The 25,692-nt window shown below is 41.1% G+C and overlaps 1 protein-coding gene across 1 annotated transcript in view; it reads right to left on the reverse strand.

The window, feature by feature from the left end:
• Positions 1-21,895: 21,895 nt before the first annotated feature.
• Positions 21,896-25,692, reverse strand: part of PDGFD (platelet derived growth factor D) — a 1,003,134-nt gene continuing 999,337 nt past the window's right edge. Inside the window, exon 7 of the mRNA XM_085621462.1 lies at positions 21,896-25,479. Within this exon, the coding sequence (XP_085477588.1) occupies positions 25,348-25,479 (132 nt within the window). The 3' untranslated portion in view covers positions 21,896-25,347. The remainder of the gene's footprint in view (positions 25,480-25,692) is intronic.

Here is a 25,692-nt window from a genome sequence, read left to right on the forward strand (position 1 = left end):
CCTGCGCACTCAGGCTGTTGCACACCATCGACTCCTGCCACCCAGAGGTGTCTGCCCGCGTCTGCGCACCCAGGCTGATGTATCCCATCCACTCCCACTGCACAGAGGTGTCTGCCTGCTGCTGAGCACCCAGGCTGCTGCACCCCATCCACTCTCAGTGCCCAGAGGTGACTGCCCGTTCCTGCACATCTAGGCTGCTGCACCCCATCCACTCCCAGTGCCCAGAGGTGTCTGTTCACTCTTGTGCACCCAGGCTGCTGCACACTATCCATTCCCACCACCCAGAGGTGACTGCCCGATGCTGCGGAAACAAGCCTCTCTTCTCACCTTCCGCCACCGGCCTGTGTGTAAGAGGGTGCACGACGTGCCGAAGCAACCTTCTCAGTCATTGCATACACTCGGAGAGCAGAGCTCACAATTCAGACTGGGTATTGATTGTCAGGATGGCCACGCATCATCGCAGGCTGCAAACGCGTTCAGGTCTGGTGGCACTGAGTAGCGGGAGTTCCGTGTTGGAGAGGACGTCAATCCATGAATCACAGCCTGATAGACAAAAAGCAAGATAAGATTGTGCGTCATGCTTCCATCAAAGGAGAGAGAGACAGAAAGAGTGTGAGAGAGGAAGAGAGAGAAAGAAAAAGTGAGAGGAAGAGAGAGAGAAGAAGAAAGAAAGAGTGAGAGGAAGACAGAGAAAGAGAGAAACAGTGAGAGGAAGAGAGAAAAAAGAAAGAAAGAGTGAGAGGAAGACAGAGAGAAGGAGAGAAAGAGTGAGGGAGATGAAGAGAGAGAGAAACAGTGAGAGAGAGGAAGAGAGAGAGAAAGAGTGTGAGAAAGAGGAAGAGATAAACAGAGGAAGAGTGAGAGAGAGAGAAAGAGAGAGAGAGAGTGAGAGAGAGAGGAAGAGAGAGAGAAAGAGAGAAACAGTGTGAGAGGGAAGAAGAGAGAGAGAAAGAGTGTGAGGGAGAGAAAGGAAGAGATGAGGAGGGACAGTGAGTGTCCACACTGTGGACAAAACCCTCACAGCTCACCTTTATGCCACCGCTGTGTCTCCAACCACGTGCCGGGACCTAGTGGAGCCATCAAGCTCCCACATCTGAAACAAAGTACAGAATCAGGAATGGCAGAGTATATACTACTGCGCATGCCTAAATCGCTGTCCCGCCTTTGTGCAACCCGGCTGCTGCACATCATCCACTTCCACTGCCCAGAGATGTCCGCCCGCCGCTGCAAACCCAGCCTGCTGCTCCCCATCTATTCCCGCCGCCCAGAGGTGTCTGCCCGCCCCTTCGCATCCAGGCCTCACTGCTCACCTTTTCACGGACAGGGCACCCTCGACATCATGCAGTCCCGCTCCGCAGGCCAACAGGTCTTACATTTGGTGCTGCGTCTTGATTTTGCCATGGCAGAGGACATACCAGTGCACCCACTATCATCGCAGGTTCCACACCCACTCAGCCCTTGTGATGCCACTAACTCAGTGACCAGTGAGGCCATGCCACATGGTGGTAGGCCCCCGCTGGTCGATGGCTTAGGCCTACACTGTGGTCCAGCAGAGCACACAAAACCTGACCTGTCTGGACCACCGGGACGGGGCATCATCGCAGGCTGCACACCCGCTCAGCATTTACAATGCCCCTACCTCAGTGGACTGAAATTCACTGTCCCGTGGTGGTGTGCCTGTGCCAGCTGCAGTGTATCCGGTGCACCAAGTTTGAAATGGAAATGGTGTGGAGCACATGCTTCTGGTCGCTTTTATTGGCAGGGTCAAGTGTCCTGTGATGCCTGTGCTTGATGGGTGTGGTGTGGGTGTAAACCAGCCGCCAGGCAGTGGCTGTGGCGTACTGAGAACTAGACCTGTGAGCAGCAGATCACTAAAATGAAAAGCTGGGCCATGTAGCATTGTTGTCCCTCCCTGTATGTGTAAACGGATTGGGCTGGGCTGGCATATGCCAGTCCTGCGTGAGGCTGTGAACAATGACTCTGGAGCTCTGGGCGTGGTTCCGTCCTGGGCTGTATGAGGAATCAATTGATGTGGGTGTTCCTGTTGTAGTGCTGCCGCCACCATGGCCGCAAGCGCCCATGTGTCACCCTGTACTGTTGGTTTTGGGTGCATTATTAATGGTGGGTGACTTGCATTCTTCACATGTTTGGTTGCCACATCTCGCTACATTCAGCTATTCTGTGGCTGAGAGGCCATGCTGTTTTTGGAAGGTCCGCTGTCCTGTTGTGCGCTGCCTCGGTGGTAGTGGGGGGGTGGTCTGGGGGGAGGTCCTTAGGGGGGTGGCAGTGGGTTTTGTGGCCTTCTTGGGTGTCGGAGGTGAACAGTAGCTCTATGACATGTGTTGGTCTTCAGATGCGATTCTGGGCTGGACTCCCTTTCACACTGTAGGTAGTTGTCCTACTTTACACCAGTAAAAGGCAGATGATACATTCCTACTGCTAACGCAGCTTATCGTCTTTGGAACACACCGCAGAGTTGGCTGCTCGTTGAAAATATTGGGAGGTGGTGTTTTTGTGTTATTTTTGTACAGGAACGCCTACGCTGCATATTATTTGCTTTAGTTGTTGCTCTCATTTGTGGCAATTGTTTTTGGCGGGAGCTATTGCTGAAAAACTGGCGATATCGGCTGTTTTAGCCAGGTTGAGAATGGAATGATAATTTAAAATCACTGAAAAAACTATAGGTTTAATGAACATTATAATTAGAAATTATCATTTAAAAAACCTTTGAAATTCACTGAAAAAACAATAGGTTTTACAGACGTTATAGTTAGAAATTTGCATTTACAAAACCTTTTAAATTCACTGAAAAAAACATAGGTTTCAGGGACGTTATAGTTAGAAATTTGCATTTAAAAAACCTTTGAAATTCACTGAAAAAACCATAGGTTTCAGGGAAGTTATAGTTAGTTGTTCATTTCACTCATACAAAAAGAGAAATTTGAATGTTATAGTTAGTAGAGCTAACTATAACTCGCCCCCCTGCAATGCACTGCTGATGACATCACATATTACATCACTCATGACATGGTCAGTGACATCACTGATGACACCACTGATGACATCTCCAATGACATCACTGATGACATCACTGATGACATCATCCACGTGATAATCTGATGCACCTCCTCACACCCTAATATATCCTTAGATACACCCAGTCTAAAATACAGACTACCATTTTCAAAATCATGGACAAATTAATAGCAGTTACTATATACCCACTGACTAATTCCTAGCTATACACACACATTCATTCATTCACCCATACAGTTACTCATTCATGCAGTCACTCATCAATACAGCACTATTATATGTACTCATACAACTATACAAACTCTCATACACCATCACTCATCCATAGAGTTATTAACACACCTAGCTAGTCATGTAAAGAATCAATAACATTTACTCACCTATACAGTTAAACATTCACCATCTAACCTATTCGTACGGATACTAACATATACTTACTCTCTTATACAATCACTGACACAAGCGCACACTCATTTATACAGCCACTCTCACAATTACTCACTCTCACATATAGTCATTTATATACTCCAACACTCACATATACTGCCTTTCACATATGTAGTTGCTCACACATATACCAATGAGACATACATTCACTCACCAACACACTGATACACACACTCACTCACCTATACAGCTATTTCCACATGCACTATTGAACCCATACACCCAGGTCTACAGAGGTCACGCCCCATTTCCCCAGCACTTTGCAAATGTGCCTTCTGGCACACTATGGGTTGGGATATGAAGTCCACTTTACTCCTGAGGGACTTTAGGGGTCAAGAAGCCTTCCTGGTACCTCCTGTAAGTCCTTCGCAGCAGAATTCCTGAGCGCTGGTCGGAGGCCCAGCCCCCTTTCTCCACCACTCTTGCAAACGTGACTAGTATTTTAAAGAAGCATTTGCAATGTAATAGGTTTCGCATTTGTGAGAGTTAGAGCTATTGGTGTTGTAAATGTAAAATATTTTTACTAATGTTGTTTGGAGTGGAGTGAATGTAAGTTGTGTGTAGTAGAATTATGTGGTATGTTGTGCAGTGAAATTATGTGGATAGAGAGTATGAAGTATTTAATGTATATGAAGTATGTAGAGTGGGATTATGTATTAAAGTAAGTAATTATGTGATATGGTAGTCAGTGTTGTGGAGTGGTAACCTCAGGTTTAGTCTTCCTCATCTCTAAGAACTTAAACTATAAACTCAATGAGACAAAAAAAGAATGAACCACTGAGGAGCACTTCCGGACCTAGTCAGAGGTATGAGCAAGGCCAGAGGAACTATGCAACTGTTTGACTGTACTGATTTTCGCATAGTTATCAATTTTTTTTTTGCATTTGATGTATAATCCATCATCTGCTGTATAATCTGCAGACTTGAACAAAAAAAACCTTGTTTCTAGTTCAGAGAGCTCAAACGTTACCAAAAATGCCGCGACATGTGTTACAGCGTGGTGGAAGGTCCTTTGCAAAGCTGGAATGGTCAACTGTTACTTATTGCTAAATGTGGGTGTTTAATTGGTACTAATGGTACACAAATCACTATTACTTCTTTCCGTGCTTCTCTTGCCTCTTTCTGCGCTTCTCTTGCCTCTGTCTGCACCTCACTTCCCTCTGTCTGTACCTTTCATGCCTCTTTCTTCACCTCATGTGCCTCTTTCTACACTTCTCACTTGCCTCTTTTGTACCTCTCTTGCTTCTTTCTGCACATTTTGTGCCTCTTTCTGCACTTCTCTTGCATTTTTCTGCACTTCTCTTACTACTTTCTGCACTTCTCTTGTCTCTTTCTGCACTTCTATTTCCTCTTTCTGTACTTCTGTTCCTTCTTTTGGCACTTCTCTTGCCTTTTTGTGCGCATCTCCTGCCTGTTTCTGTACTTCTTTTCCTCTTTCTCCGCTTGCCTCTTTCTTTACCTCTCTTACCTTTTTTCACACCTCACTTGCCTCGTTCTGCACTTATTTTCCCTCTTTCTGCACTTCACTTGCTTCTTTCTGCCCTTCTCTTCCTTCTTTCTGCACTTCTCTTGCCTCTTTCTGCATATTTCTTACTCTTTCTGCGCTTCCCTTGTTTTTTTCTGCACTTCTCTTGCCTATTTTTGTACTTTTCTTGCCTCTTTCTGCACCTCACTTGCCTCTTTCTGCAGTTCTCTTACCTCTTTTCTGCACCTCACTCTCTTCTTTTTGTACCTCTCTTGCCTCTTTCTGCACTTGTCCTGCATCATTCTTCTGCACTTCTCTGGCTTCTTTCTGCACCCTCTCGTACCTATTTCTGTACCTTACTTGCCTCTTTCTGTACCTCTCTTGGCTCTTTCTGCACCTCACTTGCCTCTTTATGCACTTCTTTTGCCTCTTTTTGCACTTCTCTTGCCTCTTTCTGCACTTGTCTTGCTTCTTTCTGCAATTCTCTTGGCTCTTTCAGTACTTCTATTTCCTCTTTCTGCACTTCTTTCTTCTTTCTGTACCTTACTTGCCTCTTTCTGCACTTCTCTTCCCTCTTTTTGCGCTTCTCTTCCCTCTTTCTATACTTTTATTTCCTCTTTCAGTACCACACTTGCCTCTTTCTGCATTTCTTTTGGCTCTTTTTGTACTTCTATTTCTTCTTTCTGCACGTCTCCTGCTTCTTTCTGCACATCTCTTGCCTCTTTCTGCACTTTGCTTCTCTCTTTTTGCACTTCTCTTCCCTCTTTTTGCACTTCTCTTTCCTCTTTCTGTACTTCTATTGCCTCTTTCTGCACTTCTCTTCCTTCTTTCTGCAGTTCTCTTGCCTCTTTCTATATTACTGTTGCCACATTCTGCACCTCACTTGCCTCTTTCTGCACTTTTATTGCCTCTTTCTGCACTTCTCTTGCCTCTTTCTGCACTCCTCTTCCCTCTTTCTCCATTTCACGTGCCTATTTGTGCACCTTACTTGCCTCTTTCTGTACCTCTCTTGCCTCTTTCTGCACCTCACTTGCCTCTTCTTGTACCTCTCTTGTCTCTTTCAACACCTCACTTGCCTCTCACTGCAATTCTCTTGCCTCTTTCTGCACTTCTCTTGCCTCTTTCTGCAGTTCTCTTGTCTCTTTATGTACCTTTCTTCCCTCTTTCTGCACTTCTCTTTCCTCTTTCTGTACTTCTATTGCCTCTTTCTGGACTTCTCTTGCCTCTTTCTATATTACTGTTGCCACTTTCTGCACCTCACTTGCCTCTTTCTGCACTTTTATTGCCTCTTTCTGCACTTCTATTGCCTCTTTCTGCACTTCTCTTCCCTCTTTCTCCACTTCACGTGCCTATTTGTGCACCTTACTTGCCTCTTTCTGTACCTCTCTTGACTCTTTCTGCACCTCACTTGCCTCTTCCTGCACTTCTTTTGCCTCATTCTGCCTTTCTCTTGGCTCTTTCTGCACTTCGCTTGCTTCTTTCTGCACCTCTCTTGCCTCTTGCTGTACCTCACTTGCCTCTTCCTGTACCTCACTTGCCTCTTCCTGTACCTCACTTGCCTCTTTTTGCACTTCTCTTGTTTCTTTCTGCACCTTGCTTGCCTATTTCTGTACCTTACTTGCCTCTTACTGTATCACTCGTGCCTCTATCTGCACCTCACTTCCCTCTTGCATTTCTCGTGCCTCTTTGTGCAGTTCTCTTGCCTCTTTCTGCTCTGCTCTTACCTCTTTCTGCACAAGTCTTGTTTTTTCTGCACATCTCTTACCTTTTTGTGTGCACCTCTTGCATGTTTCTGCATTTATTTTGCCGCATTCTCCACTTCTCTTGCGTGTTTCTGCACTTCCCTTGCCACTTTCTGCACACTTCTTACTCTTTCTGCACCTCTGTTGCTTCTTTCTGCACTTCTCTTAATTCTTTCTGCACCCCTGTTGCTTCATTCCACACTTACCATGCTTCTGTCTACATCTGTCTTGCTTCTTTCTGCACCTCTGTTGTCTCTTTTTGCACTCCTCTTCCCTCTTTTTCTACCTTTCGTGCCTGTTTCTACATCTCACTTGCCTCTTTCTGCACTTTTCTTGCTTCTTTCTATACCTCTGTTGCTTCTTTCAGCAATTCTCTTGCCTCTTTCTGCAGTTCTCTTGCCTGTTTCTGCACCCCTCTTGCCTCTTTCTGCACCCGTCTTCCCTCTTTGTGCAACTCTCTAGCTTCTTTCTACACCTCTCTTCCATCTCCTCTCTTGCTTCTGTCTGTACCTCTGTTGCTTCTTTCTGCACTTGTCTTGATTCTTTCTGCACCCTTCACACCTCTTTCAGCACCTCTGTTGCTTTTTTCTGAACTTCTATTCCTTCTTTCTGCACCCCTCCTGCCTCTTTCTGTACCCCTCTTGCCTATTTCTGCACCCCTCTTGCCTATTTTTGCACCTCTGTTGGTTCTTTCTGCACTTCTCTTTCTTCTTTCGCATCTCTTTTGCAAATTTCTGCATCCCTCAAGCCTCTTTCTGCACCCCTCTTCCCTATTTCTCCACCTCTCTTTCTTATTTCTGCACTTTTCATGCTTCTTTCTGCACTGCTCTTGCTTCTTTCTGCACCTCTCGTGCAAATTTCTGTATTCCTCTTTCCTCTTTCTGCACCCCTCTTCCCTCTTTCTGTACCTTTCTTGCCTGTTTGTGCACCCCTCTTGCCTTTTTCTGCAGTGCTCTTGCTTCTTTTTGCACCTCTGTTGCAAATTTCTGCATCCCTCTTGCCTCTTTCTGTAGCCCTCTTCCTTCTTTCTGCACCTCTCTTGCCTCAGTCTGCACACCTGTTCCCTCTTTCTTCACCCCTTTTACCTGTTTCTGCAACTCTCTTGCATCTTTTTACAGTTCTGTTGCCTCCTTCTGCACTTTACTTGCCTCTTTCTGCACTTCTCTTGCTTCTTTCTGCACCCTTCTTCCTTTATCTGCAAATCTCTTGCCTCTTTCTGCACGTCTCTTGCCTCTTTCTGCACCTCTTTCGCTTCTCTCTGCACTTATCTCTCTTCTTTTTGCACCCCTCTTGACTCTTTCTGCACCTCTGTTGCTTCTTCTGTACTTGTATTGCCTCTTTCTGCACCTCTCTTGCTTCCTTCTGTACCCCTTTTGTCTCTTTCTGCACCCTTGTTGTCTCTTTGTGCACTTATCTACCCTCTTTCTACACCTATCTTGCTTCTTTCTGCACTTCTCTTGCCTCTTTCTGCACCTCTCTTGCTTCTTTCTGCACACTTCTTCCTTTTTCTGCACATCTCTTGCCTCTTTCTGCACGTCTCTTGCCTCATTCTGCACATCTCTTGGTTCTTTCTGCACTGCTCTTACCTCTTTCTTCACCCCTCTTGCCTCTTTGTGCACCTCTTGTTGGTTCTTTCTGCACTTCCCTTGCTTCTTTCTACACCTCTATTGCTTCTTTCAGCAATTTTCTGGCCTCTTTCTGTACTTCTCTTGCTTGTTTCTGCAGCTCTTGTGCGTCTTTCTGCACCTCTGTTGCCTCTTTCTGCACTTCACTTGCTTCTTTCTGCACCTCTCTTCTTACCTCTTTCAGCGCCTCTGTTGCTTTTTTGTACTTCTCTTGCCTCTTTCTGCACCCTTTGTGCCTCTTTCAGCACCTCTGTTACTTTTTTCGACACTTCTATTCCTTCTTTCTGCACTCTTCCTGCCTCTTTATGTACCTCTCTTGTCTCTTTGTGCACCTCTCTTGCCTCTTTTTGCACCTCTGTTGGTTCATTCTGTACTGCTCTTGCTTCTTTCTGTACCTCTCTTGCCTCTTTCGGCACCTCTGTTGCTTCTTTCTGCACTTCTCTTGCCCCTTTCTGCACCTCTGACTTAGAGGTAGTTTTAACCCCCCTGCCCTATTATGTACTAGGGCCTTAACGGGAGTTCATGCCAATCACAGGGGTACCCCAACCTCTAGTGTACCCTAGTGTATGTAAGTGTTTTCACTGTATTCTAAGTGTCTTTCAGCATAGCACTAGCTCCGGGCCTGGTTAGTCAGAGTCAGTTACCACCAGTACCAGTCAGCAAAAAGTTGGGGGCACAGGATGACTTTGTAACAAGGCCTCTTTCTGCACCTCTGTTGGTTCTTTCTGCATATCTCTTGTTCTTTCTGCAACTTTCTTTGTCTTTCTGGACTTCTTTTCCTTCTTTCTTCATTTCTCTTGCTTCTTTCTGTGCTTTTCTTCCTCTCTCTGCACATGTCCTACCTCTGTAGGAATAGTTAGAAATTAGCATTTGAAAAAACCTTCGAAATTCACTGAAGAAACCATAGGTTTAAGGGACGTTATAGTTAGAAATTATCATTTAAAAAACCTTTGAAATTCACTGAAAAAAACATAGGTTTCAGGGACGTTATAGTTAGAAATTAGCATTTAAAAAACCTTAGAAATTCTCTGAAAAAAAACACAGGTTCCAGGAACATTATAGTTAGTTAGACATTTCACTCATATAAAACCAGAGAAATTTGGCAATTATAGTTAGTTCAGCTAACTGTAACTTGCGCCCCAGCAATGCACTGCTGATGATGTCACATATTATATCATACACGACATCATCAGTGACATCCCTGATGACATCTCAAATGACATCACAGATGACAATACTGATGACATCATCCAATAACTGTGTGTTTCTGTTAAGTTTAAAGATGTTATATATATACATATATATATATATATATGCAAAGGTGTATTGAAGCATGAGTGGGTGTATAAGTGTCCGAATGGATGATTTAGTAGGTGCGCAACTGTCTGTATAAGTGAGTGATTAAACGTGTTTTACTGAATGCATGGGTTAGTGACTAAACTGTGTAAATGTCGGTATCAGTCTGTCTGAATATGTTGTAAAATTGTATTTTTTATTTCCAGGTTAATAATAAATATTTTATTAGTATTTACTTTTATATTATCCATTATGTTATGTTATGTTAAAAGTATTTGTAAAGCGCATATACACCGCGAGGTTTCTTGGTGCTGCTTCCAATGCAGTGGGCTAAACAGTTCTGGAGTGAATAAGCATGTAAATCTTAGGGCCTGATTCCGATGCGTGTAGGAAAGCATTCCCACCTAGGGCCCGATTACGATACAGTTAGGAAGGCCTCCTAACGGCATTTGCTCCTTCCGAATTTGATCAGGAAAGTGTCTTCCCAACCAATGGCCAGATTATGATGCGGTTAGGAACATAAGCTCCCATAGAAGTCAATGGGAGTCCAACCAAATCATATCTGGAAGCATCCGGATGCATCATATTCGGTCGGTCAGACTCTCCCGATCCATGTGGGTCGGAAACCATTTCCAAACCGATTCGATCCGGAAGGTTTCCTAACCGCATCAGAATCGGTCCCCTTGTTGTTAGAAAGCCAGGTATTACAGAAATGTCACCCCGTGGGGCGCAACAGGAGAACTTTGCTATTAGAGAAGGGCTGCAGACATTTGTATGGCTCCCTTTTCAAATAATGATATGCACCAGCGCTATCAATGCGATTGTGGGAGGGTGTTCCCTCATTTGCACTGGGGCATGATCCATTGCAAATGAGGGGATCACTTTGACTCATTTGCATTGCCTGTATTACAGATGCGGGCCCTCCGGTAGAAAAGAAGGAAAGAAAGAAAGGAAGAATAAAAGAAATAAAAAGAGTTTTCATTCACTAAGTAGCCCCCATTCACTCATTCGTGTGTCCTAGCTTGGATAAGACCTCTGGCACTTAGGTTGGAAGCTTTATTACTCCAGAGATGTCCATAATCGGGGGGCATGGCTAGGCGCCAGGAGGGGCGTGGCTAGGCGCCGGAGAAGATGGCCGCCGTGCTGAGGAGCTCCGTCGGAGCGTGAACAAAACGGGAGCTTCTAGGTGACTTATACGGTCACACGATCTTCAAGGATGCACCAGAATACAGCGGAATGTGGGTGCTTTCCGTTATGAAGTTTGTGGGTTGACGAGGTGAGCAGAACATGCTGCTTTGTTTGGTTTCTGTCACTCTCGGATCGCGCTTGGAAAGCGTCCGCCATTTTGCAGCTTCCACGATCCCTATATGCTCTCTTCGCTTCTCTCTCAAACGGAGCGTTGTTTCTTTTCTACAACAAATAAAGCAGCACTTGCTGTTATAAATGAATGGGGTGCAAGGAATTTTTTGTTTTTTAAAAATAGACAATTTTCTTTATACCTCACAGCTGAAGAAGCGACCGCCATTTTGGGTTGATACTGCCTCACAGATGTACTTCCTAATCCTGCTGTCATGATGCAAGATAATGAATTCTTGCCTTCCAAATGCTGACATTATTAAATATATGAGAGATTACTAACTGGAAGAAGACTATTTTTGCTGTTACCTAAAGCTTCTTGCCCTTACTGAGTGCGACTGGCAAACAATAGACTTTTTGTTTTTTGTTTTTAGTTATGCTTCTTGGGTTTATCAGCTATTTCTTCCCGTATGCTATAAGATAGTTGGAGACGGTGTCTTTCTCTTTAAATATTGGTAGAGCTCGGACACTCTTCATTTGTTGTTGTTACTGAACCTTTTTAATGGTACGCTGATCTTTGACCACTACTACAGGAACTTTCACTCAGCACTTTTTGTATTAATTTTCAATGGCGCTCTCACGGCATACCCGTCATACTCCTCAGCAAATTAATGCAAACACGGTACCTTTGGAGGATAATAACCCGTTCAGTGTATAACAAGACAACATGGAAGACGTAACAAATGACTCTACTGTCACTAAAACCTCCTCTCCTCATACTTCCCGCCCCAGCTCTAAAATTTCTCCTAAAACGTCTTCTGCTTCTACGCTAGGAAAACGAGTGAAAGCAAATCCTCCTTCTCCTACTAATACTCCCTCTTCTATCTCAATGGAACTTCTACTTGAGGAAATTCGTTCACTCAAACCCTATATGGGCGAAACGAATTCTCGTCTTCAAAATCTCGAAGATAACTGGTCACACACTGAACAAAAAGTTGAAGACTTGGAAAGGAAAATGGCCTCAGTTCAAATAGTTACTGAGCAGGTTCCCTGCCTCCATGGGGAAATTCAAAACCTTAAACAACAAGTTGAAAATTTGGAAAATCGAAATAGGCGTAATAACCTACGCATTTACGGACTTGCGAAAGGCCTTGAGGGATCGAATTCTATATCCTTTTTTCAATCTTTTTTACCTACACTTCTTGGTCTTCCAAGTTCTCTACCTTTAAACATTCAACGAGCTCATCGTTTAGGTCCAATCTCTCACTCCTCCAATGCCACTTCCGCCTCTACTTCAACTAAACCTAGAGGAGTCCACCTGTACTTTCTGGAGTATACATATCTTCTTAAGGTTCTTCAAGCTGCCAAACAGAAAGGGAAAATCACCTGGAATGGTTCTAATCTTTTCTTCGCACAAGATTACGCCAAAGTTAGTGCTGATCGTCGGAAGAAGTTCCTGGATATGAGGCCTGCTCTTTGCTCCTTGAATGCCCGCTACGGCTTATTCCACCCTTGCCTCTTTAAAGTGACTTATAATAACAAAACGACGACTTATGAAGATCCAGCGAATCTTCATCAGTTTTTGAACTCCTGTAGAGATGATTCAATGGACATCCCTCGAGCATAATTACTTTATGTATTCACGTGTTTTTTATGTTATTATTTTATGCATTTACGCATCTTTTATGTCATGAAGTTTGTTACCCTATCCTACCTGCTGTATTTTGCTCCGTTGTGAGTTATATGGTTAATGGTATTTCTTTTTAATTTCCTTTAGATGCAATGATGTGTTCCTTGGTATATGTTCTTGTCACATTTGCCTGAAGGCTACTTTCTCTTTGTCGCGTCCCGATGGAGTCTTCGGTCCGGTGTGCCACCTTCCTCATGTGGCTCTACCATCCCCAGTTTCTTTGTTCCTTTGCGGTATGTCTTTTTGACACTTTTTTTTATGGCCGAATGTTTGTTTTGTTTTTGTTTTCTGTTTTGTGTTTTTCTCTCCCTCAACTAGTTATCATACTTCTTTTTCTTTCTTTTGTTTTCTTCTCTGACTTGGTTATACCCTACAATCATCTTCTTCTGCTCATTCTTTTCTTCTATCCCTTCCTGAGTTTCTTACTTAATCTTATTCTCATCAATTCCACTCTCTTTTACAATGACATTTCTGTCATTTATTTTGTTTACGCATCACCTGTTCATGTTGTATTTGATGGTTTACCTTTAGAGTTGTAACTTGGAACGTTAAAGGAGTAAATAATCCCATTAAAAGACAACAGGTAATAACGCATTTAGCTAGATTGAATGCTGATATTGCACTAATTCAAGAAACACATTCATCTGACAACGAGGCATCTAAATTGAAACGTAGTTGGGTAGGCAATGTTTTTTCTTCCCCTGCCTTAGGTAAGAATAATGGAGTCTCCATCTTATGCCATAAGAAATACCAAATTACTGTTGCACATCAAGAGACTGATTTAGAAGGTCGTTGGATAATTGTTAAACTTCTTATAGATCAAATACCTCTAATTCTGTTTAATGTATATGCACCTGTAAATGTTGATAATACTTTTTGGATCCATGAATCTGATAAACTTCTTTTGTTAAATGAGGAATATGTTATTTTGGGTGGGGATTGTAATCAAGTTTTTGATCCCATATTAGACAGACATTCTTCTGTTAAATTCTCCAACACAAAGATGCACTCACAGTTTACTTCTTCCATTAATCGTAAATCCTTAGTTGATATTTGGATACTCTGCAATCCTGATATCCGTGAATACAGCTTCTACTCTCCTCCGCATCACTCACAATCTCGTTTAGATTATCTTTTCTTTAGTAAATCCTTAACTCAACAAGTTTCGCACTCTGAAATTGGCTCTATTTTAATATCAGACCATGCTCCAGTTCTAGCTGATTCTGACTTGCTGCCATTTACACCCCATGCAGGAAGGTGGCGTTTTAATAACGTATTATTATCGAACCCTAGTTTCACAAGCCAGTTCACCTCCTTTGCTTCTGAATTCTTTTCCTTTAACTCTCAGGTAATGATATGGGGCTCTTTTAAAGCTGCCGCTATAGGTTTTATTATTAATTTTGTTGCTCAAAAGAAAAAAGCGTTTGAACATAAAAACTCCCAATTACTTGCTAAAATAAAAAACTTGAATATACCTATTATCAATCGAACTCCGAATCCTCATTAAAAAATCTCATTGAAGCAAAATGTACTTTTAACAAAATTTCCACGGAAGCTGCATCCTCTTATCTCTTAAAAAGCAGCGCTCGCTATTATGGAGGTCAAAATAAAATGGGGAAACTGTTAGCAAATTACTTGAAAATTAGACGAGAACGTACCAAAATAGATTCTATACGGAATGACACGGGTTTATCTTTTTTTAAAGATAAGGATATCTTGAATGAATTTGTTTCTTTTTATAAAAAATTAAATACCCGGGAAAATCAACCAAGTAATACAGATCTGTCCTCTTATTTTCAATCCATTGATCCCCCTCCACCTCGCGATATTGATTTTTCTCCCTTAGAAGCGGATATCACCTTATCTGAAATTACTCACACTATTTCGATATTAAAAGGAGGGAAAGCTCCAGGTCCTGATGGATTTACCATTGAATTTTATGCTCACTTTGCAAATCTTTTACTACCACACCTCTTATCCCTTTACAAGGCCTTTATCTCTGGAGGTTCTTCGTCCGGAACCTTTCAAGAAGCAATGATCTGTTTAATACCTAAAGAAAATAAAGATCCTTCTCTTTGTAAAAATTATAGACCAATTTCATTAGTTAATTTGGATTATAAAATCTTTGCAAAAATCCTTGCGCTTCGCATAGATCCTATTTTACCCACTCTTATTGGCCCGGAACAATCAGGTTTTGGAAAAGGTCGTTTATCTTCTGATAATTCTAGAGTATTTTTTAACATCCTTAGCAAAGCTTCCTCTCTTGACTATCCCATTGCTGCTATAGCATTGGACGCAGAAAAGGCGTTTGACAGAATAGGATGGGATTTTATGTTTCAGGCACTAAAGTGGATAGGATTTCCTCCTAAATTAATTTCTCTTATCTCTATTTTATATTCAGGTCCTAAGGCTTCAATTTTTGTGAACGGCAAGATTTCTGACTACTTTCCACTCTCTAGAGGTGTGCGCCAAGGCTACCTCTCTCCCCTCTTATGTTCATAATAGCTTTAGAGCCCTTTTTAACCAAAATTAGATTGGATGAAAAAATTACTGGCTTTCAGCTTGACACCTCTCATGTCAAATTATCCGTTTATGCGGATGATATCCTTTTATATTGTTCCAATCCGTCTACCTCCATTCCTTCATTTTTATCTCAAGTCAATACTTTCTCTCAATTATCTGGTTATCATCTCAATTCAGATAAATGCAAAGTTCTGCCATTAAATATTTTTTGTCTTAAGCAGGATTTCATACAAACAGGCTTTTCCTGGTAAACCTCTAGGATTAAATATTTAGGCTTGTGGTTTTCCTCTAACATTCCTGAAACATTAAAAATAAACTTTGATAATATAATTAAAACTTTGTCTGATTCTATTGACCGCTGGCACCCACTTTTTATTTCTTGGTGAGGACGATTGGACTCCATCAAGATGATGCTCACCCCTCTGATTCTTTACCTCCTCTTTATGATCCCGGTTCACATTCCTGTTAATTACTTTAAGAAGATTGATTCTCTCTTGACTAAATTTCTTTGGAAGAATAAACCCTCTCGAATCGCTCTCTCTGCTCTAAAAGCAGATAAAACATCTGGCGGTCTTAAATTTCCTGACTTCAGATCCTATCATCATGCTTTTTCTTTAAGACAATCCTCTCGCTGGCTCTCTGAGGATCAACTGATTCATCCTCCTGTTTGGTTGAAGATAGAAAAACATTTTCTTTCTCCTTTTGCATTCAAGGAATCTCTTGCCTTCACTCACAATATCTCACTTTTTCGCTCTCCAGTTATCTCACATACGCGTAAAATCCTTTCACCTCTTCTTCCTTCTTTTTATCCTTCTTCATCCTCATTAGATCAGCAGCCCATTTGGCATAATAATTTACTACGCATCAATAATCGCTCCTTTTATTGGAAAACGTGGAGACTCAAGGGATTGCTCTGAGTCTCTCAATTACTGATCAATAACATTCCCATTTCTTTTTTAGATCTTCAATCGAAATGTTCCTTATCATCTTCCTGTAAAGCTAAATATGCTTTATTGTGCTCCTCTCTTTCCCACTATCTTCATTCTTTACCATCTCTTTCCACTCCTCCTTCCAAATGTTCCACTATCTTTCCTTTACTAACATCCTCAGCCTCAGCTTCTTCCTTATATAGATGCCTATATTTCTCTTCTATCAGGAGCAAGGGAAAGGTTGAATTGGCTTGGGAGAAAGATTTTGATGTTGATTGGCATAGCTCCCTTTGGGATAAACTATGGCTGAAAATCCACAAGACATCCAGAGCTGCTAATACTTCTCAAACCCTATACTTTATCTATAAACGCATTTTATTCACTCCTGCAAAGCTAGCTTCTATTTCTCCGGACTTTTCCTCTGCTTGTTGGTCCTGTCCCTGTTTACTGGCTGATTTACAAAATATGCTTTTTCTCTGTCCTCCCATTTCTCGCTTCTGGCAATTAATTTGGTCTCAAATTAACAAAATCTTTCATACTCAGATTCCCTTTTCCCTTACTAACATTTTCTTAGGTTCTCTGTCACCTTCATGGTCTACTACGTCTCATAATTCTAAGCTGGTTGATTCCTTATTAGCAATAGCTTTCCACTTGATAACCTCTAACTGGAAACAGGCGGATAAAGTCAAATTCAAAGCATGGTGGAATGCTGTTTGTTTTCATCATAGACTAGACACTAGTTATGTTACTCCAGTATCCCTTTCCATTAAAAGAGATATTTTATGGCTACCATTATTCTCTTACCTTTCACTAGCTGCCTCTACTAGCTCTACACTAGCTAATACTTTCGATGAAGTCTTGAAGCCTCCTTGAGATACCTGTTGGTTTTATATTTCAATCATAATATGTACTCATGATTACTCCTTTTCGTTGTATTGTTAATTATAGCCACTCTATATTTTTTACGATTTTTCCTTCCAATGCCTATAAAGTTTGAATTCAGATGTTGTATTTAATTTTGACCTTTTTCCCTTTCCCTTGTTTCTTTCTTCCTTCCCTATCTCTCCCTCCCTGTTTTCCTTTGTCATTTCCTTCCCCTTAAAGTTAGTTGTGCTGAAGATTATCAGTTTAAGGTATTAAATTGTATTGTATGTGAAGTTCTCTTACGTTTAATCACCTTTTCTCAATAAACTTAAACTTAAAAAAAAAAAGAGATGTCCATAATCGCCATGCTGCCCTCAGAAAACCTCTCAACTGTTGGGACACACAGAACACCTTTGACCTTTGGGTCTGTTTACCTGGATCCCAGATTTAGGACAACAATGTTTAAAGAGATTTACATCCCTAAATATATAAATAATTTGTTTCTGAACATTAAAAACTTTTTGAAACTTACATCAGTTAAATAGCTGAACACAGGGTGCACATTACCTAACATTTCAACTACTGATCGTAGTGAAACAGAGTGTCCACAATCGGTAAAAAGGATTATATGTAAAGCAGAATTGGTTGTTTTACTGTAAACTATGTAAGCGCTTACCTTTTTTATGTGACAAATTCCAACCATTAGCAACGGATAACGAGGTTTCTGCTTGCCCGCGACAGTAAAACAGGATGGCGGTCTGCAGTTAACATTACAATCCCATAAACATTACTCAGCATTTTTAATGTGAAGCACACAGAATTTTACCATGAGCCTAAATACTCCACAAAGGATTGCAATGACGGTGTATCGCTGTGTTGGAAAGAAAAATATTCTATCTTTCCGTGAAAACTGACAAAATAATGACCAGAATACTTTATTTTTAAAGCGTTATTTATTTTACATCAAAGCTGGAATCACGTGCTACATAGAGAAACAGCCCGTCTAAAGCATCGCAGATTATGTGAACTGTAAAACAGAAACAATATATAAAGACGTATTTGACAAAAAATTGACTCAGCTCATACGAGTAACACTCCAGAGCCAAGCACTGTTCCAGGCTCGTGAAACTATTGTGGGTTTCTGTAAGTTTCCCTGAAACAGAGTAGAGGCACTGCAAATTTGGATTTTCAAAAGTGATAAGTAAATAGCTGATTACTTTAAAACAAAAAAAACATAAGTGAGATTTAAATTACAATATGCAGGACTAAAGCAACGATAACACACCAAGAACAGCAATAGAAATATTAAACAAATACAAATAGATATTTGCAATAAATAAAAAGCTATGGTTCTACTACTCCTTAAACAGAGGTTTGGGTTATTATTGATAGTCGAAGTAAAGATTAAAGCATTTTGAAGCCTCTGCGAAGAGCAAATTAATTGTATGCTGCAGTCTATGCTCAGAAACATGTTCTTCTTAACACAAGCAATAGCAAAGCCAATGGGTCTGGCTTTAACAATCCGATGCATGTAAAAACCGGCATTCCCAAATGCTGTTCACAGGTATAGCATGTACAAATATCATTTATCACATTTTTAAGGCCTGTCCTGTTGGCTTTGCCAATTCTGGGGTGAAAGTAGCAAAAATACTTCTTTTTTAAAGAATATTATAGGCAATAAAGAATTGAATGTGACAAACAGCGGGATGATCTAGAGGGCTTTACATTTATAAAATTGATCCTTATCCATTCTAATCGAAGCACATCTTGGAAGGTGGAATGGCAAACAAAATAGCCCATTGCGTGAGGTGGAAGAGTCATGCTCTTCTGGGTGGAGCTAAAGCCCACTCTATGTATCTTAAGACAAACTGGCCAATACTATGCCTTGTTCTGTCAAGCCATGCCTAAAACCGGGTGAATCAAAGTGTTGGTCAGAGGACAGTGAGCGAAAACCTAGACAGCATGGGCATTTAGTTCATTAGGGCTTTTCTTGATCAGTTACACACTCAGACCATTCTACTTGAGTGTCAAAAAGTGAGAGGGGTAGTAATAGCATTACGTAGGAATGTAATTGACAAAAAGTTGTCAACAAAAGGTTTGTTCCGTAAAAATCTAAAAACCCTGGCTGTTTAGGTCGACTTGATTGTGCTCTTTTTCAGTATGCTGTACCGGTCGAGTTTTCCGAGTGTGAGACCTTAGCGCTGGAACACCTTATCAGATGTAACCAGGTGCTTTATAAATCACTTGATATAAAACCAGGTGCACCTGAGGGCTGAGATCTTTGCTTTCAAATGCTTCCCTTCAACAAACACAATTAATGAGGTTGATAATTTATTTCCCACGGAAACATTTGGAGCAATTTAAAGGGACATCTGGGACCCAGAATGAACATATTAAAATTCTTTGGACGAACAAACTGTGCCTTTTGAACATTAGAAGTGACCCTGAATTGGTACGACAGCACTGTTCTGTGTTTTCTATTGATTCAACAGCGATATGCACATAATTGGCAGACAGAATCTTCCTAAATGCTCACAGGCCTGGGTTGACATACCCACTGCCATCATAGTATTGATATCACCACCCCTACACCATCTATTAGCTGGGTGTAGCTCATCATCGTCTTATAGACTCAGTTGCATTTTTGTTCTAAGAAAATCAATGACAGTGGAAGCCCCATAAACAATCAGTCCAGGATTTGTAAAGCATGGCAAATCACCCATGAGGGTCTCAAGGCGCTGAATTGTAGGCACAGGGAGATTAAAAGATTTGTCCAGAATCACAGGATGTTGACGCTGACACCGAGACTCAAACCTGGTTCCTACCACTCTGAAGTTGGTAGCTCAGGCCATTATGCCACATCCACTCTCTTTGTTTCACAAGATTATTATGCCTTAAAAAATATTAAAGATTTTTCATCATGGTCTGCTAAACCCTGAAGCTGCTAGACGAGGTAAGAGACTTTAAGTCCAGAACTTTATTCAGGACTCTATTTTCATAATAAAAAGCCACAAAATGAGATATGTTAGCCAAAATCAGCATCTACCTTACTCCAACACTTTCTTGATACAGTCCTTTTGTTTCAATGGTGCTTATACCCAGGAGAGAGACGACTTTTGCACATTGAAAATGTCACTTGACTCAGAACCGTCATCCCAAAGGCAACTGAATGAGTCCGCCATTCAGAAGTCATTACCAGTGGATTAACTGACTGGTAAAGCCCTTTTTACACAGGCTGTGAAACTGTCATCCCAAAAAGTAACCATCCTGTGATCCAGTTCTTGACCCATATAGAAAATGATGCAGTAGATATTGAACAACACAAACAGTAATCCCAGACATTAAAGTCTTTTGGCCCAGCTGGGCTGGAGACAGTTTTCCCAACTCTCCTATCCCGCACCTATCGTAATAGCGACAATGGATAGCACTTTGGCTGAAAGGATGGTATAAAGCATGTTCTCAGATTGTTCAAAAGACTGATCTTGCAACATCTACTGCAGTAAAGCCGAATTCCAGGAAGGGAGTGCTGAACAAAATGCCAGAGCTCTCAGTCAAATTCTGGCCAAAAGCCACAAGGTTTAGAAATCCATGCCCAAAATATTCATACACTTTTCAACAAATTCACATATTTTCCACTGCAGAGCATAGGGTACACAACCAATAAACTGAACAAAAATTGGTTACAAAAAGCATTAAACTTATGCGACATTGAAACAACAGAGATGAAAACACTTTGCATTGTAGCAAGCATCTTGGATCTCTTAAGTGTGTGGTAAAATATCAAACACAAAAATATCGATCTTCAACAACATAGACATCAAGATGTTGACTTGTACAATATTATCAAAGTAAGCATGGGACATGGGTGTAGATTTAATATTCTAACTCCACATCTACTTGCCATGAAGATAATGTGTCAGTCAATACCTTTCAGTCAATATTGTTGCAGATCGATATTTAAAAGGCACGCTAATCTCCCTATGGGAAAGAAGGAGAATTTCTCCTCAGTCATAACCAAGACATAATTCTCACTTAAAACCTCGGAAGCAGAAGTGTTCTTCTGTAAAGATGTCAGTCCACATATGACCAAGCCAAGGCACAGACATCACAAACAAATGGGTATAGAGGCAAAAATTCACTAATTCTGAATGTATTTTTTCGAGAAATTATGCTACAGAATTAAAATTGGAAAAAAGAATAGAAAGAACCTCCTCTGCCCAAGACAAATCTTTAGGGCCTGATCAGTTAGATGATAAGACCAATCCTACCTTCCTAGGTCAGATAGGCTTTGTGGCTTAATTGTAAGCCAGAAATGTAGTCAGTTCACCTTGATTGAGCTGAGAAAAACTGAAAAGTGATTGAAAGAACATGATAAGTTCCTTCCAATTCAATGAATGATTATGCTCTTTCAAGAAACATGAGCAATATTCAATAGCAAATCCTCAGTAGTCTGCAGTGATCACCCTTTGACTGAACAGATCCAACTCAGAAACTATTGTCAGATGTTATGGGGTTAACCTCACTGTCGGAGCCCCCTGTGCTTCTTGTGCACTGCACCAAACCCTAAATATCTTTTGGAATGAGGTGCCCGGTAAAGCAGGAGATGGGGATCCTACAATTTAAGAAAAAGGCTGACTCAGTGCACTGCCTTCTTTTAAGCCATCACATTGTCATGGACCACATACAATTTCTAGCTGATGCCCAATTGTTGTTGATGTTTTCCTCTTTGAACAAGATGAAGGAACTCTAAAGGCACATAACGGGAAACTTTGGTTTCATGTAGTCAAGAAGATGAGAAGGGATAAGATGATGTTTCAAAATATTTATAATGAACTGAGCACCAACAGTGTGCATACAGCTGTTCCGTATGATGAGACAACCTGCCAGATTGAACCATATGCTTCTACCAGTCAATCAATCAAATAAACTGATAATTGGATGGACTTACTGTAGAAACTGGTAGTCTTCTGTTAGTAGTGGAGGGGTTTGGTGAAAAAATAGAGAAACAGCCAGAGACGGACAAAGGTCATAGCTAATTAACGTTGGTCCTTGATGCAGAGTATAACTTGATATAGAGAAACAATTTTTAAGGGGCAGAGGAATGTGTTGGCATTTTTCAAGTACAGCACAAGCCTAAACTCTTCTGGCAACTACCTTGCTAGGAAGACTATGGTTCAAAATTACATTGACCTGTTAGTCTGTATTCAAATCATCAAAAGTGTTTGACTGGACACATTCCAAGATGAGCATGGCCAATTCTTGAAGCAGAAGGGACAGACAGAAGTTCCAGATCATACTAATTTCTCACCATAGCAAGAGCCTGATATCTATGTTTGAAGGAGTCTTTGAATCTAGCCTACCATCAGCACATTGGCATGACTGAGAGGTAGACAATGATAAGCATATCTAAGTGGAGCAAAGAGAGTCTGAATGAGAACTGATGCTGTAAGGGAAAGTGTTACCTCATATCTAAAAATAAAATTACTAAAGAAGACAAGGACACAGAGAAGTGGAAGATCTGAATGTCACCAAACCAACCCTATCAAGATAATGAACAGTCATGTTCTGTTGTCAAAGGCTTTTTAAGATTTTGTAAAGTTCTGAAATAAAAAGCTTAGAACCAAGGAATGGCCCTGTGCTTCATTTTCTTGATTTCAGTTAAAGGTCTTGAATGTAGGTATTAACAAGTGAGAGACTGAGGCAGTTTAATGCCAAATATGAGGTGGAAAGGCACATAAATCGCAGCTCTAACTGTTTGGGATGCACCAGAAAATTGCTGAAATGACTGGACAATGATTCCTCCATAAGCTCTTAGCATAATACAAAGTATATGACTGTAAAATATTGAAAGAGACCTTCATCTACTGTTTCTGACATTGTCTGATGGAGAGGCCACCAACTCCCAGAGAATGATGTCCCAGTAGATGAACAATCAGAACACGCACCTCCGTTGGGTGCTAGGGTTAGGCTATGAGTAGGCACTGATGTACAGACCTGCCATTGTCTGGCATGATTAGCCTTTGATCATTGCTGTGTTCCATGACCAAAAGCCAGGACATATATGTACAGGTTTTAATATGGAAATAGGGAATACTTTGTTTATTGTCTAATAGTGCTGTTGCTCTGTAAAGACACACAGAAAATGCTGAGTGGGTGAATAAAGGTTGTGTATGTTATTTTGACTGTGGAAGGTCTCACATAGAAGGCAAGCATTATTGCCTGTCTCTGAGGTGGAACCACCTTCACAGAAAAGGGAATGTGACGAGGAAAAGGGATGTAACAGCAATGTTGGTTATTCAGGCCCAGCTGTATAGGTCCAACTATCCCACAGGCTACAACTCCCTCTCTGCTTTTATTGGCAGGGCAGCATGAGCTGCGGCTATTCAAATTAGCAGGGGATCCACAAGCCACTTATGCAAGACATGTTAAGTAGTATATGTCCCACAATTTCCTTTTCAGTTATTACATTTATGTAATGCTACTGAAGTTTAAAAAGGGGGTTTTCCAACTTCCAGAACCCTAGAAATTCTCAAATGTCTCTGTCCTCAAATAGCCCTGTTCCATGCCATGGCCTCCCATGCTATATTAGAACTCACAATAGATTGTTCTCGAACAAAGCACAGTGGTGTCCTATGTTTGAGTAGTACAGGGTGTATACAGTGACAGGTGGGATAGGCGCTTTATCCATTCAGCATCAGTAAAAATGCAATTTGCATGTAACTCAATGGAGAAAGAAATATTTAGCAGAAACACACTGTTCAGCATGCCATACCTTTTAAACATTTTTCATTACTTATTGGAATGCAGAATGAACTGAACACTTTAGTCATGTTCTTCTGTATTAGAATTCACAACTCTCTCCAGCAAAATATGATGAGCCATTTATGAATAAGAGTCCACGTAATCCTTTGAAATCAATAGAATAGCAGAGTAGGATATTTCAGAAAATAATATTTTAGAGAAGAATATTTTAAATGTACTTATATTGGTTTTATTAGATGATCTGTGATGCTAGTAGTTGCACCTGGGATATCTACAAATGTTTGTTTAGTAATTGTAGAAGATAGGCAAGTAACATAATTTGAATAATGGAAATTAAACTAGAGACATGGCATCCACAGATGTTAGCTAAGCTTACAATAAGTAATTTTTTACGTTAAGAAACAAAGTTTGTCATTCCTCCTTCTTAGCTGTGATACACTTTTTAAAAAGACAATGGAATATTTATTTATTCCTTTTCGCCAAATCATTTTCGCGAATTAAAGTTTAGACTGAAGGCAATAGCTAGATCTGGATTCGTAGAAATATGAGGCTCCTTTTCGACATAGATTATGCAGGGAACCTTCAAAGAAAATGAGAGCACACTTACTGAATTCATCCCATCCTATTTGATGAAACACAAGACTCACTGCTCACATTGTGGACATCTTTCCATTTCCTTTACTGATATTTACTTAAATGGATTAAGAGACGAAAATATTAGAAGCAACTTGCTGTGAACTCTCTTTAGGCACACTTAGGCTGAATGAAACCATATGCTGAGGAAACCGAAGCTGCACTGTGATAGGACAGTTTACTGCTCGGTTCACTGTCAGACTAGTCCATTAAGCACACTTAGAAATGGTAAGTGAGAACAGAAACCCCCAGTGCACAGCAACTGCAAATGTAACAGAAAAAGCTCACAGGATAAAAGAATAACCCTATTTACAAGTTACCAAAGTCAGCTTCTATGCACTTCCAATCTACAGCTGAGCAAGCCATGAAAGATACATAAAATAATAGGCCAATATCAATCACAAGATGTGTGACATGGCAAAGTATGGGTTTAAAAGTGGGACTTTCGAAACCAAAGTACACCTTGAACCAACCTCTCTCAAATCTTTGACATCACGCATTAATTAAAACAACATGGTGTTGGTGGACACCAGTCACTCTAGGCAGGTCAGCATACAATCATTTTACTCAGACGTTATTGTAACAAGGGATTCCCAGGTGATCCAGCCTCTACATTAGCCTATTTTACATTATTTGGAAGCACAGATCCCAGAAGAACGTATACTCCAATGGACTGCAAGGGATAAGCAGAGTAACAGTGGACTACCACAGAATTCATGGCTGAAGTGTGAACCCTAGAAGCCTTGCTTATTCAGCCATTTATGTGCTTCTAAACAGCCCCATATATATCATATTGGGTGCCATATATTCAGATACCTTACATACTATGTTCATGCTCGACCCTGGCCACAGAGTTAGGTTTCTGAAATGCTCATCTAGCTGCCTCTGTGCTAATTACCAAAGCTATGCTGCAGCACAGCAATCATGTATTCATTGCAGTGCAGGCTAGAAGCAAAGTTCTGTTGCCAACCAGGGAGACCTTCCTCCCTAAAACGATAACGTCCATAAGATGCAATCAAACAGGCTCTGCTGGTCCGGTTTATCGGGGTGGCCGGGAACTGCAGACACAATCACAACGCTCATGGTGCTCCAGCTGAATATCCACCAAGGCAATGTTCTTGGTCCTCCCCCTTCTTTTGAGGTGTCCTGTCTCGGGGGTAAATTTCAATGCCTGCAGAATACAATGAAACAGAAGATTTATGTAGGTATTGCATGAAAAGGTATCATCTCAACACGTAAAACGTGTAACAAGATCACTTTCATCATCTACTGCAATACATCCCTTTCATCACTTCTTTTAATAACATGGTTTTCATTACCTCCTGTAAGACATGGCTTGTCTTTACGGATGCACCATACCCTTAATGCAGGTCTCCCAAGGTGC

This window comes from Triturus cristatus, chromosome 8, assembly GCF_964204655.1.
Source record: "Triturus cristatus chromosome 8, aTriCri1.1, whole genome shotgun sequence".
NCBI lineage: Eukaryota > Metazoa > Chordata > Amphibia > Caudata > Salamandridae > Triturus > Triturus cristatus.